The sequence below is a fragment of the Malania oleifera genome, chromosome 12, assembly GCF_029873635.1.
Source record: "Malania oleifera isolate guangnan ecotype guangnan chromosome 12, ASM2987363v1, whole genome shotgun sequence".
Lineage (NCBI taxonomy): Eukaryota > Viridiplantae > Streptophyta > Magnoliopsida > Santalales > Ximeniaceae > Malania > Malania oleifera.
In genome coordinates this window covers 36,499,419-36,515,381 of record NC_080428.1, presented here as the reverse complement: position 1 = coordinate 36,515,381, position 15,963 = coordinate 36,499,419, and the positions used below count along the sequence as shown (strand labels likewise).

General features: G+C 39.5%; 1 protein-coding gene and 1 long non-coding RNA gene across 2 annotated transcripts; both read right to left on the bottom strand.

Annotated features, from left to right (window-relative positions):
- Positions 1-1,077: 1,077 nt before the first annotated feature.
- LOC131145043 (uncharacterized) lies at positions 1,078-6,913 on the bottom strand. The gene is made up of 2 exons (XR_009133954.1): positions 6,355-6,913; positions 1,078-1,595 (listed from the first exon to the last, which is right to left on the bottom strand). It is a non-coding gene; the product is annotated as an uncharacterized LOC131145043 (long non-coding RNA).
- Positions 2,750-6,361, bottom strand: LOC131145042 (LRR receptor-like serine/threonine-protein kinase FLS2). The gene has a single exon (XM_058094083.1). It carries the CDS (start codon positions 6,148-6,150, stop codon positions 3,292-3,294), a length of 2,859 nt encoding a protein of 952 aa, XP_057950066.1. The 5' UTR covers positions 6,151-6,361; the 3' UTR covers positions 2,750-3,291.
- Positions 6,914-15,963: the final 9,050 nt, after the last annotated feature.

Below are 15,963 nucleotides of genomic sequence, written 5' to 3'. Positions count from 1 at the left end.
ATGAAGAAATTGATAAATAAGATGACTAATCATGAAACAAGTCATAAAGACATCACATGCTTGGCAGAATAATGAAATTTTGAACTACTACCATACTTAATATGAGCCCCAATAATTTAAATTAAAACACATGTTTTAATTTGTCAAACTTATTCAAACTATTAATCTTTCAATCCAGCAAATCTTAAAATTCATAGAATATAATTTCAAATACTATATGTTATGCCCTTTATAGAAGTGTTATATCTTGTTTTTTTATAATTTCTTTTGGTATAATATAATTAATCAAGTTGATACTTTATTTTGACATTTTTTTCTCAAAAAGAATTGCAAATATATATACTTCATGGAACAAATCTTAAAGATAAAGTGCAATGGCACATAGTTTGGTATAGTATTTGATGTGTTTTCTATTTCTTTGGATGGAGATTTTTTACCAATAAGCAGGCTGATGCATATACAAAAAGGAATAAAACTAATTGATTAACTACAAGCCTACTACTAATCCCCTCCTTCAGTTGGTAACATTGGCTATGGTATGTGGTGTGGTATGTTTGGTGTGTGAAAAGGGGAGAATTAGGCGAGGAAGTAAATTGGATTTCAAGTGTTCCATAAGATTTTGCTCTTCTCATGTATATATTTTTTAAATTTATGCGACGTATTTTCTTCCGATGTGATGTTTTTTATATTTAAAAAACAAATGATAACATTTTTAATTTTAAATGAGAAAAGGCTAAAAATAGTGTTAAGACGAGAAGCAACTAAATTGTTTTATCTTGTTGATTTTTTTACCTTCAATTGGGCATCCTTGGTTGTAGGAGAGTTGCCAAATATATATTTGCTCATTAAACATTTTCTTTGATTTTGACCTAGCATGAGTTAAATTAACTAAGGGGTTTGCACAATATTTATTGGTTCACTTACAAATTGTTGAATATTGGAATGTTATGATATCAATATGATGAGTTAGTTAACAATATGATAAAAATAATTTTTTTAGCAACTTAGAGTTGAGCAATTACCTCTTTTTTTCCTTTATAATTAGAGGACTTGATTTGAACCAAACTTCCACAAGTGTGTTAAATCATGAGGTTAAATTGTAGTATAAATAAAGCATGCCTCTTGCATAAACATTCAATAGCCCAGCCCAAAAAGGATGAGCAACAACAAATTCAATAGTGAGTTTTCTATCTTCTCTGTGTTACTAGAATGCTAGCTTATTGTTTCATGGCTTTGGTCCCATCTCACACCACTACATGCAGCTTTTAGCATCGATAAGAAAGATAATACTTCACACATACGTGGTCGATCCTTAGGCTCTTGACAGGTGCATGACAATGCTAGTTCAAAGAGTTTTTCAATTATTTTGGCATGCTTCTCATCGGAAATGTTTGAAGCGAGATCCACATCTACAATTTCAATAAGTCGATTCATTCCACACCGAAGGGTTTCCTCCACCAGTTGATGCAGAGTAATTGGCAAACCATCATCTTGGATTAGCCCCGTTGGCCTCCGTTTAGTTAAGAACTCTATCACTATCATACCAAAGCTGAATACATCCACCTTTGGCGTAACTTTCCTCATGTACACAAATTCTATGGAAAACACAACAAAGTCACTTAACAATGTGAGATTTAAAGACTTGAGAAAGAACAAAGTAAAAAAAAAAAAAAATGATGTACAAATAAGAAGTAGCTAGAGCAGTCAAAATAAAATCTGCACAAAGCTTAAACTTATATATATAGGTAAAACACAAGTCTAACAACAAACATATAAGCTAGGATTTGCAAAACAAGACGGCATAACTCGTTCACTGTCATCACTAGCTATCACGCATAGAATACATGTGTAATGTATTTTTTTATAATCTTTCTTATAAAATTAATCAATTCTTCACTTTTTTATTATTTTGATAAGTTAACTAAATTATTCTTATGTCTTTATTGTTTAGTCTCTAACACACTATGAATTATTGTAAGTCAATCAACAAATATGACCAAGTAATATTGAATTTTTTTTTGAAAAAATTTGATTAGAATTTGTATTGGGGTTTTTAAGAAGTTATACAGGTAGCTTTGAGTTAATTTTGACTTTTGAGTTAGTCATGGAAAATTTGAATATTAATCCATCCTTCAAATTCATAATTTTTATTGAGTTTAATAATTTAATTTTTTATGTTTCTAACATTATTGTCTATTGTAACAGTCTTGAGCACAATTTTGGTGAGGTATTGTCTACTTTGGCCACTAGTCTCGCAAGATTGTCCTATAAAAGGCACATCACATGATCAGAGCACAGACCATTTATAATGCCAAGATATTCCTAATACACATCTGATGTGGGACTGTGACATCTTCCCCCGTCTAATATTTGTTGTCCCACATGATAGTACCCATAAGATAGTTCTCATACCAAATGTAATAGTCTTGAGTCTAACTCCAATAAGGTATTGTCCGTTTTGACTCACTGGCCTCACAGATTTGTCCTATAAAAGGCATCTTACATGGTTGAAGTCAAAATCATCCATCCCTGTAATCTCAAGATTTCACTAGTACACATTCAATGTGGGACTGTAACATTTATTCACCGTAAATTAATGTCAGTTGTTGGACAAATATGATCAACTAATAATGATTTTTTATTGAAATATGAATTATATTTTGGTATTTTAGGACATTAAAAAAATAAAATATTTGTTATGAGCGTAAAGAAAGTTGTTCGACAAATATGATCAAGGAATAATAAAATATTTGGTACACATAAAGAAATATTTGTAGTTATAGTTAGTTAAAAAATATATGTTAGTCAAAATTACGTGTAGGCTTAGATTATGAAATAAAATTTTTTTTTTCTAGGTTCCATTAACTTAACCATATACTAGCAACCGTACACACGTTATGTGTGTTGATATAGTTGGTTTTACTTCTATATATTTATATATTTTCCACTTTCACAACTTAACTAAATAAATTTTTTATTACAATTTGAATTATTGTATATATATATATATATATAATACATATAGTGAGGGCCTTTAAGGAAATTAAACGTTGACATAAAATTGGGGGAAACTTTCATGTGCACTTCTTTATTTTCCTAAAGTATTTCTATAAAAGTATTAATTAAATAGTAAAACTAATGATAATACAAGATAATATTATGTATTCACTAACGAATCTATAACTTCATAAACATAAGACAAATATCTATAACACATAATTAATTCATAGCTTCGTAGTATATCATTTTCTTTGGTGTTTACCTAACAACTTAAAAACATAGAAAAGTATTTTATGCAAAAACATTTTCAACAGAGAAAAATGAAGTGTTGGAAAGACAATTAGCTATGGCCCGTGAAATGTTACCTGGCGCAAGGTAGCCTATAGTGCCTTCAAATTCAAACCCTGAGGAAACAGTACTTCCATTTTGTAGGTGAACACTGATAGTTTGAGCTGTTCCAAAATCACTCACATGGACCTCCCAATCTTCATCAAACAGAATATTAGAAGGCTTTAGGTCACAGTGAACTATTGGGACATGATAACCTGAATGCAAGTAATCCAAGGCACTTGCAATAGAAGCAAAAACATTGATTCTCTCTAACAGTGTCCACCTTGAATGACCCATGCAAGGCTCATGGATAATACTCTCCAAGTTTCCCTTCTCCATGTATTCTAGAACTAGAGCCTTTAGCTTTCCACTCTCCCAAGCATAACCAAGTACCTTGACTAGATTTCTGTGCTTCAACTGGCTCAGGGTATTGATCTCTCTGTTGAAGTACTTTGACGAGAATTGATGCAAATTCAATTTTTTAACAGCTATAATCTGCCCATTTTCTAACTTGCCTTTATATACTGTGCTCAAATTGCTAGCACCAAGGATGTTATCTTCACTGAATAAATTTGTAGCCATTTCTAAATCCCTTTGGTCAAATCTCTGAAGTGCTAATGTTGAAATATACTCCGGTTCTGGATTCCTAGCCCCTTCTTTTTCATGCATCTTAATGTATCCAATGAGTATGGAAACAACAAACACAAAAACCAACCCAAATGCTATGAGAATTATTACAGTTTTCTTGAGGAAACTATGTGGAGCATTCTGATTTCTGCAATATTTCAGAAATTTAGCTCCACAAAGAGCCAAGTTTCCATCTAAATAGGATGTGGTGCTATTTCTAAATATGCTAGTATTTGGAATAGGTCCTTCAAGTTGATTGAAAGAAAGGTTCAAAATTTTCAAGAAGGGGAGACGACCAAAGCTTTCAGGAATTATGCCATTGAACCTGTTTTGAGAAAGGTCAAGGGAAACAAGGTGCTTCAGATTCCCCAAAGTTTTAGGAAGTCCACAATTGAACAAATTCCTTGAAAGGTTCAAGCTAGTAAGCAAAACCATTTTTGTAAAAACTGTGTCTTGGATTTCACCAGAAAGTTCGTTGGCAGATAGATCAAGTGAGAACAGATTTTTATAATCTCCAACTGTTTCAGGAAAGCTTCCTGAAAGTTTATTGTTTGAGATGTCAATGGTTTGTACCATTTCCAACATACCAAGCTCATCTGGAATGGCTCCAGTTAAATGGTTGTATGAGAAGTTCAAGTATAACTGCATGCTTCTCATACCCACAATCACAGATCCAGGAATAGATCCTGCGAGAAGGTTGTGAGAAAGATCCAATGCCATCAGTCCACTAAGATATGCCATACTTTTTGGGATGGACCCATTAAGCATGTTTTCATTGAGATATAAGTTTGAAAGCACCTTAAGATTAGAGAATGCATCTGGAATGGCACCTTTGAACATGTTATTTTGCAGCGCTAGATAAGTCAAATGTGTTAGCCCAAACAACTTCTCAGGAATTGCGCCTTCTAGCATGTTATCATGCAAACAAACAGCTTGAAGGAGAGAAAGTTTTGATAATTCAGGAGGAACTAGACCTGAAAAGTTATTTGTAGCAAGATCTAAGCAGATCAATTGACTTAGATTGCCAATCTCCCTTGGAATTGGCCCTGCCAATGAATTTCTGTGGACCCTTAAAAAATACAGATTGTAGAGTTTGCCCAAACCTGGTCTCAGCATTCCTTTGAAATCATTTGCAGATAAATCAAGTTTGTATAGACTTGAACAGTTAAAAAGGTTGTCTGGAATATCCCCTGACATGTTATTCTCCGCAAGAATAAGGAATGCCAAGTTCTGCAGCTTCCCTAAATCTTGAGGAATTTTCCCAATCATTCTGTTAACACCAAAATCAATCTGGATAAGATGGGTACAATTGGAAAGACAAGAGGGAACGGATCCCTCAAGATAGTTGTAACCCAGGGATAGGTTCTTCAAATTTTGAAGTGAACAGATAGTTGATGGAATAATCCCAGTGATGAAATTGGAATACATGTTTAGAGTGACTAGCTTCTTACAATGAACTAGCTCAGATGGAAATTTACCGGTGAGCTTATTCTCAGACAACAGAAGAAACTCTAAATTTGATAGATTCCCAATTTCCCAAGGGATGTTCCCCGATAATATGTTTCTACTTAGGTCTAAAGATAGGAGATTAGCCAAATTTGTAATGCCAATTGGGATTGCGCCACTGAGTCTATTGTCACTGGCGTCAAGCATTCTCAAGGATGTGCAGTTGCAAATGCTTTCAGGAATGCTTCCATTTAAGAGATTATTGCTTAAATCCAAGGATTGCAGATTTCCAAGGTTTCCTAATTCAAGTGGGATGGGACCAAAAAGAGAATTCTCATAGAGGGTTAGCTGTAAAAGTTGAGAGCAACGCCCCAACTGAGTTGGGATGTGCTCCGTAAAAGAGTTCAAAGTTAAATCAAGAACCTGGAGGCTGGTAATGTTTCCAAGGAATGGGGAGATGTTACCTAGAAGATTCTTACCGACTAGGGATATAGAAATGACATGATTTGAGGAAGGATCACAAGCAATGCCAGACCAGTTACAGTGATGGTTTGTGTCAGTCCAATCTGCAAGTGCCCCAAATGGGTCATCTGTGATGGAATTCTTGAAAGTCTTCAATGCCTCAATTTCAATCTCCGACGTGGGCATTGCAGGAAGGACCATAAATGGAGAAAAAATGTAACAAACAAGGATTATAAACAACCTGATACATTGAGAAACCATTGCTACTGAACAAACTGAGAACATTTGATACCAATATGAATGTTGAGCAGAAGTGTATATAATGTTAACTAATTCAACATTTGAACAGGAAAATATTAACAGATTTGGAAAACAAAAAAAAAAACATTATGATATTTAGGACCTCTAATAGTATGTTGACCAGACGATCAAAAAGGATGAAACAAATAATTGGGCATATTATATCTGTAAAGAAAAGGAGTGAAATACCTCACAAGAGGGTTTTACCCGGTTCTGCCTGTTGCTTTTTCGGGAATCCCCAATTTCCTAATCTGCAGTCCTCTGGATTTTCCTCTGACCGAAATAAAAAACCATCTATCACTCTAACTCCTCCCCCTGCCTCTCTCTCTCTCACCGAACGCGCAAGTTGGGGGTTCGTAGATTGTTGACTAATTCAAGGATTCCAATTTTTTCACCGACCTTTTTCCTTTCACCAATTTTCTATCGTCTCGCCCGCTCGGAATCTCGGTCATCTCTTCGCGGCATGGCTCTCATGCCGCACGTTTATTGCTTCTCTGTCGCTTCGATCTGAAGATTTTCTATCCTTTCTAGTTTCTCCTGCGCTGGTAGTGGTACCCAGGCAACTGGAGATTTTCTACCCTTTCGAAATGAGACCAGCAACGAAATCAATAAAAGCTGCAAAATTTTATTAATTTTTTAAAAAATTTCGTGTTACCCCAAAATCATGAAGATGGGATTTATATAAAGGTCTAACTTTCATGGAGCCTCTACTACTTTAATTACCTCCCCATTTTTCTTTATTTGTTTCTAACACAAACTAAAACAAGCACACATAAAAACAAACGAAAATGATTTTTACTTTGGGAATCTATATAGGCCTATTCTTTTTTAAAATCATAAGCTACCTACAATAAACTAGTTAATAAGAGTAAGACAACACCTAATCTATAATTTCCCCAAAAATCAAACAATCTGACGAGAGTAATCAACTCTAACTCAATAAAGAGGAGGAGAGATCCACGCCAGCGACTTAAATAGTCAAGTGATGTGCACAAACACTTTATGATCCGGGAGAAATTCAGACCCTGCGCAATAAAGGCAGATCAACCAAAGGGTCAACTCTAACTCCTATAAGAATGGGGGTGAGGAAGAGGCTAAGGTAAGTCATACAACTTATTCTATTGTTGTATTCAACCTCACTCAAAACATTTCTCTTACTTAGGCATCAGAGTGATCTCCCGAAGTTCACCCCAGGTCCTCCAAGCCTTTCTTCTCTTCCCCTTTCAGGTCAGCAGAAGTCGAAGGAGCAACCCTACTAATTTTACCCTGCAACAGTTGGCGCCGTCTGTGGGAACCTGCTTTTGAGAGGCGATCATATCTTGCTCTCGACTTTCGACATTCAGGCAATGCTGACCTCATACAGTTCTACTTCCATCCCTGCTGCAAGAAAAGAATCGTCCCAATCCATTCACTCCACACCCGCACAACCATCGGGTGTCAGCAGGGAGGAATTCCTCGCTTTCCAAAAGGAAATGAAGGATATGCTCAACCAGCTCTTACAACAAAAGAGTCAGGAAGGGCACATGCTCCACCAACAGCCAGAGAGCCCTAGTACAAATAAGAAAGCTGACAAACGAAAGGAGAACGAGGAAAAAATCTACCTCAACAAGAAGGTAGAGGATGCAAACAACGTAGATGTCAACCAACAAAGATCCACGGAGCTCGAAGAAAGGATCAAGAAAATAGATCACATAGAAAAGATGATGAAAGAGGGCAGAACCAAACCCTTCTACGCGGAAGCGTCCCTAAGGTCCTTAGAGCCGCCATTCAACAAAGAGATCATGGAGGCTCCACTACCAAGTAGATTCAAGATGCCCACCTTTGAAAGGTACGAAGGTCTATCTGACCCAATTGATCATCTGGATACCTTTAGGATGGTGATGCAGCTGCAAGGTGCTCCAGACGCTATCATGTGCCGAGCTTTTGCAACAACCCTTAAGGGTACTGCCAGAGACTGGTACTGAACTCTGCGACCTGAATCGATCGGTTCCTTCTCAGAGATGGAACAACTATTCATCGGCCACTTCCTTAGTAGTCGGAGAATTGCTAAAAAAACGGGCCATCTCATAAGTATTGCACAAGGAGAGCAGGAAACTCTAAAGAAATTCATGCACGGCTTCAACACGGTAACCCTAGAAATCCGCAATCTAGACATAAGGGTGGCTTTAGCAGCCTTGACAACGGCTCTTCAGCCTAGAAGTTTCTTATACTCTCTAGGGAAAAAGCCGCTGGTGGATATAGGGAAGCTGATGGTTCGGGCACAGAAATACATCAACCTGGAGGAGATGATGGACACAAGAGGAAGTCGCATAGAAAGGAAAAGGAAAAGTAGTAATAGGGAGACGGGAAAATCCTATAGATCCATGAAAAGACAAGAGACTAGTACACTACACGCAAAGATAAGAGGGCATCCTAGTAAGTTCTCCACCTACACACCCCTGAATGTGCCACACTCTGAATTACTGATGCAAATCAAAAAGAAGGACTATGTCTCGTGGACCGAACCCATGTGAACATCGCTTCACAAATGAAACATGTCCAAGTTCTATGCATTCCATAGGGATCATAGCCATGACATAGAGGAATGCATCCAGTTGAAGAAAGAAATCGAAGCTATAATAAGAAGAGGATACCTGTCAAAGTTTATAAAGAAAGAAGATCCACAAAGGGAACCTCTCAAGCAGAGAAAGCCCAGCGTAAAAGAGAAGGAAGAGTAGGTCATAGGGGAAATTGCGGTGATCTTCGAAGGATCCGCTAGCAGAGGAGATAGTGGGGGTGCTTGCAAAAGATATGCTAAACAGGTGCTCACGATGGAGAAGGGGGAAACAAGTAGTACACGAAACAAAAAAGATGATGACATAACCTTTGACAACGGAGACGAAGAAGGGGTATAGTAGCCACATGATGGCGCACTGGTGCTCTCGCTACTGGTGGCGAATTATAAAGTCAGATGCGTATTGATAGACAATGGGATCTCTGCAAATGTCATGTTTTGGTTGGTCCTGGTCGGAATGAAAATCAGTAAGGAAGAACTGAAACCAGTCTCAACTCCCCTGGTCGGATTCGGTGGAGACGTTGTTCACCCTTTGGGTACAATCACGCTATCAGTGACAATGGGGATGACCCCACAACAAGTTACTGTGCTAACAAAGTTTCTCGTGGTCGACCGATCTTCGGTGTGCAATATCATATTGGGCCGCCCTTTGCTGAATGCAATTCGGGCTGTAACGTCAACATACCACCTCAAAATCAAATTCCCTACACCACATGGGATAGGGTTTGTCAAGGGAGATCAAGCAACTGCTCGGAGCTGCTACGTAATGGCTCTGAAAGGAAAGATGAAGGCAAGAGAAACCTTAGCGGTAGAGGACCTAGAAGTAAGGGGCGACTATCCTCAGATCAGTAGAGTGGATGAAGACATCATGTACATACCCCTAAAGGGCCACCAAAAGAGAAATGTGCATATCAGAAATCACCTACCCGACAAGCGGAGCTGAGCGAACTATCGAACGAATTCGCTGATGTGTTCGCTTGGTCGGCCGCAGACATGCCAGGCATCAATCCTAAAATCATGGAGCATAGGCTATAGGTCAACCCCAACCACTGACTTGTGAAATAGAAAAAAAGGAGTTTCGTAATGGAGCGGATCAAGATAATCGATGAGGAAGTGACAAAGCTGGTGCAAGCCAACTTCGTCAGGGAGGTAGACTACTCGGAGTGGCTGAGCAACATGGTTCTAGTAAGGAAGCCAAACGGAAAATGGCGCACTTGCATAGACTTCACAGACTTGAATAAGGCGTGCCCAAAGGATAGCTTTCATCTCCCCCGAATTGACCAGCTGGTGGACTCAACCTCTAGGCACGAACTCCTCAGTTTCATGGATGCCTACTCGGGATACAATCAAATCCCTATAAGTCGAGCGGATGAAGAAAAAACATCTTTTATCACCAAAAGGGGTCTGTATTGTTACCAGGTAATGCCTTTCAGGCTAAAAGACACAGGAGCCACGTACCAGAGATTTGTGGACAGGATCTTTAAAGATCAGCTCGGAAAAACAATGGAGGCGTACGTGGACGATATGCTGGTAAAAAGCTTGAAGGCAGGGAAGCACTGTAAAGACCTAAGAGAAACATTTGAACTCCTTCGCCGGTACCAAATGAAACTAAACCCATCGAAGTGTGTGTTTGGTGTTTCTACAAGGAAGTTCCTTGGTTTTATAGTGACCCACAGAGGCATAGAAGCCAACCCGGACAAAATAAAAGCACTTCTAGAAATGGAGGCTCCGTGGACGAAGAAGGAGATCCAAGTCTTGACAGGGAGGATAGCCTCCCTCAACAGGTTTATCTCCTGCTTAGGAGACAAAGGCTTACCTTTCTTCAGAGCACTAAGGAAGAAGGGAGGATTCAAATGGGGGGAAGAATAGGTTAAAGTCTTCGAACAGCTCAAGCAGTACCTTGGTTTCCCACCCCTTTTAACGAAGGCAAAGATAGGAGAAGACCTCTACCTATATATAGCATCAACGAAAAATGTCGTTAGCTCGGTCCTGGTATGGGAAGAAGGCTGGAGGCATCAGCCTATATACTATACTAGTAAGGTGCTGAGTGGAGCCGAAAAAAACTATTATACGAAGGAAAAAGCGACCTTCTCCATCATCTGTGTTGCACAAAAATTGAGGCCCTACTTTCAGGCCCACAAGGTAATTGTGTTAACAAACCTACCAATGAGACAGATTCTGCAGTGGCCGAAGAGTTCGAGAAGGATGACGAAGTGGTCAATCGAATTAAGTGAGTTTGACATACAATACTAACCAAGGCCCACTGTCAAGGCCTAGGTGCTCACTAACTTCACAGCCAAAAGGCTCCCCGAGTCAGCTACTAAGTCAGATGTATGGGCGCTCCATGTTGATGGGTCATCTAACGCGGCTGGAGGGGGAGCTGGATTCATCCTCTCAGCCTCGGACGGCAGCGAAACTCTTTTCACACTAAAATTAGAGTTTTTAGCAACCAACAACGATGCGGAGTATGAGGCTTTGTTAGCAGGTCTACACTTGGCAGAAGCACTAGGGGTGGCACAGATCAAGGTATTGAGTGATTCTCAGCTGGTGGTAAAGCAGTTGAAAGGAGAATTTGAGGTTAGGGATCAAAAAATGAAGTAGTATCTCACCAAGGCCCAAGAATACGCAAAAGCGTTCGTTCATTTTGATATAGAATGCGTACCAAGGGCCGAGAACAAAAAGGCTCATGCACTCGTGAAATTGGCCTCAGTAACCAGCTCAGAATGGAAGGACGCTATTTATCTAGAGCGAATAGGGAAGCCCTTATATGAGAAAGACAATATTAACTCGTTGGAATCTGAAATCAGCAAAGCGGATTGGAGGGCGCCTATATTCCTGTACCTTCGGGACGGATCTTTACCAAAGGGCAACAAAGAATCTCTAAAAGTGAGAAGGAAGGCAGCAAGATATACACTGATAGGCCGGGAGCTATACAGACGATCCCTAACACTGTCATACCTTCATTGTCTAAGAAATGAGGAAGGGAAATATGTACTAAGGGAAATCCACGAAGGAGTGTGCAGAAACCACCTTGCCAATAGGGCCTTAGCCCACAAAGCTATGCGGCAGGGATTTTACTAGCCCACGATGAAGAAAGACACGCTCTAACTTATCAAACGATGCGACAGGTGCCAGAGATACGCGGCAATACCACACGTACCATCTAATCTCCTCTCCCTTCTTGCCAGTCCCTGCCCCATCGCCCAATGGGGAATAGACATCCTGGGACCTCTACCGTAGGCAACTAGTCAAAGAAAGTTTTTAGTGGTAGCGATCAACTATTTCACTAAGTAGGTAGAGGTCGAACCTCTAGCCACCATAACAGAGTAGAACATTAAGCGCTTCGTGTGGACATCAATGGTTTTCCAGTTTAGAATCCCATGGGCAATAGTTACAGACCACGGGAGGTAGTTCAATAATAAGCACTTCAAAAAGTTTTGTTTGAACCTATCTATTAAGCTTGTTTTCGCATCAGTGACACACCCCTAGAGCAATGGAGAGGATGTAAAGGGGAAAAAGATTAATAATACATGGAACTCGGATATGTTAAAAAAAATACTATTCTTGAGCGTTTCTTACAAAGCATTAATAAAAGTTCTGATTATAGAAATTGTACTACATCAATAAAGTTTAAGAATATATATATTACAAGTGAAGTTCCAGCCGACTAGCTTGCCTTACTCCCCTCTCCAGCTTCCTCTTCCTCCCCATCTTCTTCCTCGTCCAGATCTTCCCTGGATTCGGGACTCTCATTGCCATATCTGTGTGAGCTCACACTATTCAGGGGAAGGTCAGGGTGCTTGGTTTTGACCTATTCTTGGCACCTCCTAAACCCCACCCTGTAAGCTTTGGAGGTGTCCATAACGAACTGTGTGGAGTCCTTATACTCCTTTACTGCAACTTGGGAGGCATTAGTAGCAGTGGTAGCCTCTTTGGCAGGTACCTCCTCTCAACGAATACGCTCAATCTTAGCCTGTAGAGCGCGCTCACGGACCTCGGCACCATGAAAAGTTCATTCTGAATAACGACGTACTTTTCCCTGCCATCCAAGGTCTGTTGATACATCTCGGCAACCTTCTCTTCTTAGGCTAAGGCCATCGTCGCTAGCTGAGGAGAAGTACAAAGGGTAGAACAGATAATAAAGCAATGTCTAAGGAGAAAAGCAATACGGCCAAAAAATAATAAGTAAAACAAGACCTGGTATGTGGTATGCCGAATCTGCGCTGAGAGAATGTCGAGTAAGGAACACTGAGCCTGCACGAAATCTTTGACATTAATAGCCCTGCGTAAAGCAGAAGCAGAATGCATCGTCTCCAGAAAAATCGCTTCAGTATTAGCCATAGGCCTTGGAGGAGGCACCGTAATGTTCTCCCCAACAGATGCTTCACTATCACCCGTAGTGGGCACGTCCCTTTGAGATGACTCTCCTTCAAGCTCTCTTCTTTTCTTCCTACTCCTACTCGCCCTCTACTTCTTGGCTTCCCCCATGCGAGACTTGTATTTGTTAAAGTCCATATTTGCAAAAATAAGAGAGGGGATAAAAACACCAACAAAAGCAGAAGCATCCGAGTACATATCATAGAAATCAAAGGCAAGACAAGACTTGAGGAAACGGGGCTGATCCCCCACTGCACAAGAACTTGCTCCTGGAGCAGCTCCTCGTGAGGGACAATCCCCTACTGAACTAGGGCCCCTAGATCTTTCAATATGGCCTGCTTGGCAGGGGAGAGACTCAGAAGAATGTGGCGCACCCGAGCTACAAAAAGGAGAGAAGAAAAAAAAAGTAAGTGATTACGCACCGAAACTGTGCAATTGGGCATCTAAACCCGGGCTTTACGGTTTATATTTTTAATTAAATGTCCAAAATTGTCCAATATTTTAATAAAATATGAGAATTTGGTAATTTTTTGTCGCAGGAAAATTCCCGGGAATCAAAACCAACACCTGTTCGTATTTTGTACATAACTTTTTTGTTCGAGCTCCGATCGAGATGATTCAAATTTTTTGAGAAAGAGAAAAGGATCATCTACAACTTTTGTGTTTTGAGTTTTGTGAGATACGGGCTCCAAAACAGCAGAATTTGCAACGAACAGAGAATTAAAAAAATGAAAAAATCAAGTTGCCGGGTCAACCCGTTGCAAACGGGTCGGGTTGGGTAATTCGGGTCATAGGGCTTTTCCCCATCCCCTTTAAATCTTCTCTTCCTCCTTCTTCTTTTGGGAAGGTAGCCCGTGAGGGCTCTTCACACTGCCTCTGTTCTTCTTCTTCTTCTTCTTCTTCTTCTTCTTCTTCTTCTTCTCTTCTCCTTACTTTTCTTTGCTGTTCCTGTCTTCTCTTTTGGTATTTCTTTTAGCCTTTCTACCTTCCATTATTTCTCTTCTTCTTTTTCCTTTTCCTTCTTCTCCTTTCCCATCTTCTTCCTCCTCTGTTTTCCTCCTAAAACTCCCTCTGCTCTAGCCAAACCCGACAGCCCTCCCTGCTGTCCCCTGCTAGTCCACCCGAGCACACCAGCTGCTGCAACCCTTGCTGCTACACACCACGCACAGCAGCAGCAGCCGCGGCTTCACACAGCAACTCCTCTGTTACTGCCAGAGCACACAGCTCATACGAACACAGCAGAGGCCAGCAGTAACACAGCCGAAGACAGCAGCAACCGAGTAGGAACAGCAGAACCGTGACACACCATCAATCCTCCTCTGCCACAGCATACAGCAACATCCACATCTTCAAGGATTTCTCTCCCTCTTTTCTTCTTTTTCCTTTCTTTCTTTATTTATTTCTTTTGATGGATATTATTGTGTTTATTATTATTTATCTATGTTATTTGCAAGTTTGAGTTTTAATGTTTTATTTTGTAATGGTTATTTAATTGTGTTTTTTTCTTGTGTTTTGTTTTGTTTTGTCTTCCCATAAATTAGTAGTAGATTAATTTAGTTGTTCTCTTCTCTTAAAAAAAAATTTAATTTTTAATTGAAGTTTGATTTAGTTTAGGTTTCTTCTTGTTAAAGTTCGTATTTTTATATATTGTCTGGGTATTTTTTAAGTTTTCAAAATACTAAATTTTGGTTTGAATTCTCGATTTTTGTTAAAGTTTCGATTTTTAGTGCATGTTTGTGTCTGTTTGAGTTTCCATAGTGTGCTCTTAATTCCGTGTACAAAGTTGCCATTTTTAATTAGTGCGTGTCTCGATGTTTCCTTAGGTAGATTAGAGTTTCCATTCTTGCATGTTTTAGTTCCATGTTTTAGGTTTCCAGTTTTTATTAACGCGTGTCCCAATGTTTCTTTAAGTAGACGTAGGGTTTCTATTCTTGTTTTCTTTTATTTAGTGCATGTTAGTTTAGAATTTTAAATTACGTTTCATTTAATTCATCAAAAGTGAAATTGAACAATCTTGAAAAACCCCGAATCTGAACCAAGTTCAGTACCTTCTTAATTTTGATTGGAAGAAAGTAAAATCTGATATTAAAACGCATTCCCTGAGGAGACGATCTAGCCCTTGGGCTTAATATTACACGATAGAACTCCTATACTTGGGATAGCTTCCGAGCTGCTCATTTTTCGAGTGAGTCAGTAAGTAACCAAGTATCCTACACACAACCCTACATAAAAAAAGAAAGGGTAAGGAAGGAAAACGTCACCATCTAGAGGAGCAGACCATACAAGAGGGCTCGTATAGTTCATCTCCCTCGAAGCAAAGAAGTACCGAGACTTCCAATTATGTATGGAAGAGCTGCTCGGGGTGAAAAGTTTATAACCTGACAAAGAATTGAAGTAATACAACTCATTCTCTATAGAGTGCGTCCGCATTTGGAAACAACTCCAAAAAAGAGGCACGGTGGGTTGGTGACCGAGCCGGAGAAGGAGGACGGAAAAACACACTAGTGTAAGATAGGAGTTTGGAACCAACTGTGAAGGGGCAATTCGGTAAAAACGTAGTACGTTAGAAATAAAGGGGGAAAAAGGTAGTCTAAGGCCTAGATATAGGTAGTCGATGTAAAGGCAAAGCTCTTTAGAGCTCGTACCAAGGGCTGATTTCGAGCTGTCGGGTAATCTAATAGTGATATTCAAAGGGATGGCAAAAAAGTATCAAATATTTTGCATATTGGCGGGGGTCAGGTCACATCGAGCGCTCATTATTATGGCCGGAGCCCTCACGGGCTGCGAGGAAAACTTCATAAAGAGAGCAAAATATGGAACGAACGAAATGAAGAACTTCCAAACTGATCAAATAGACGAGCCTCCCA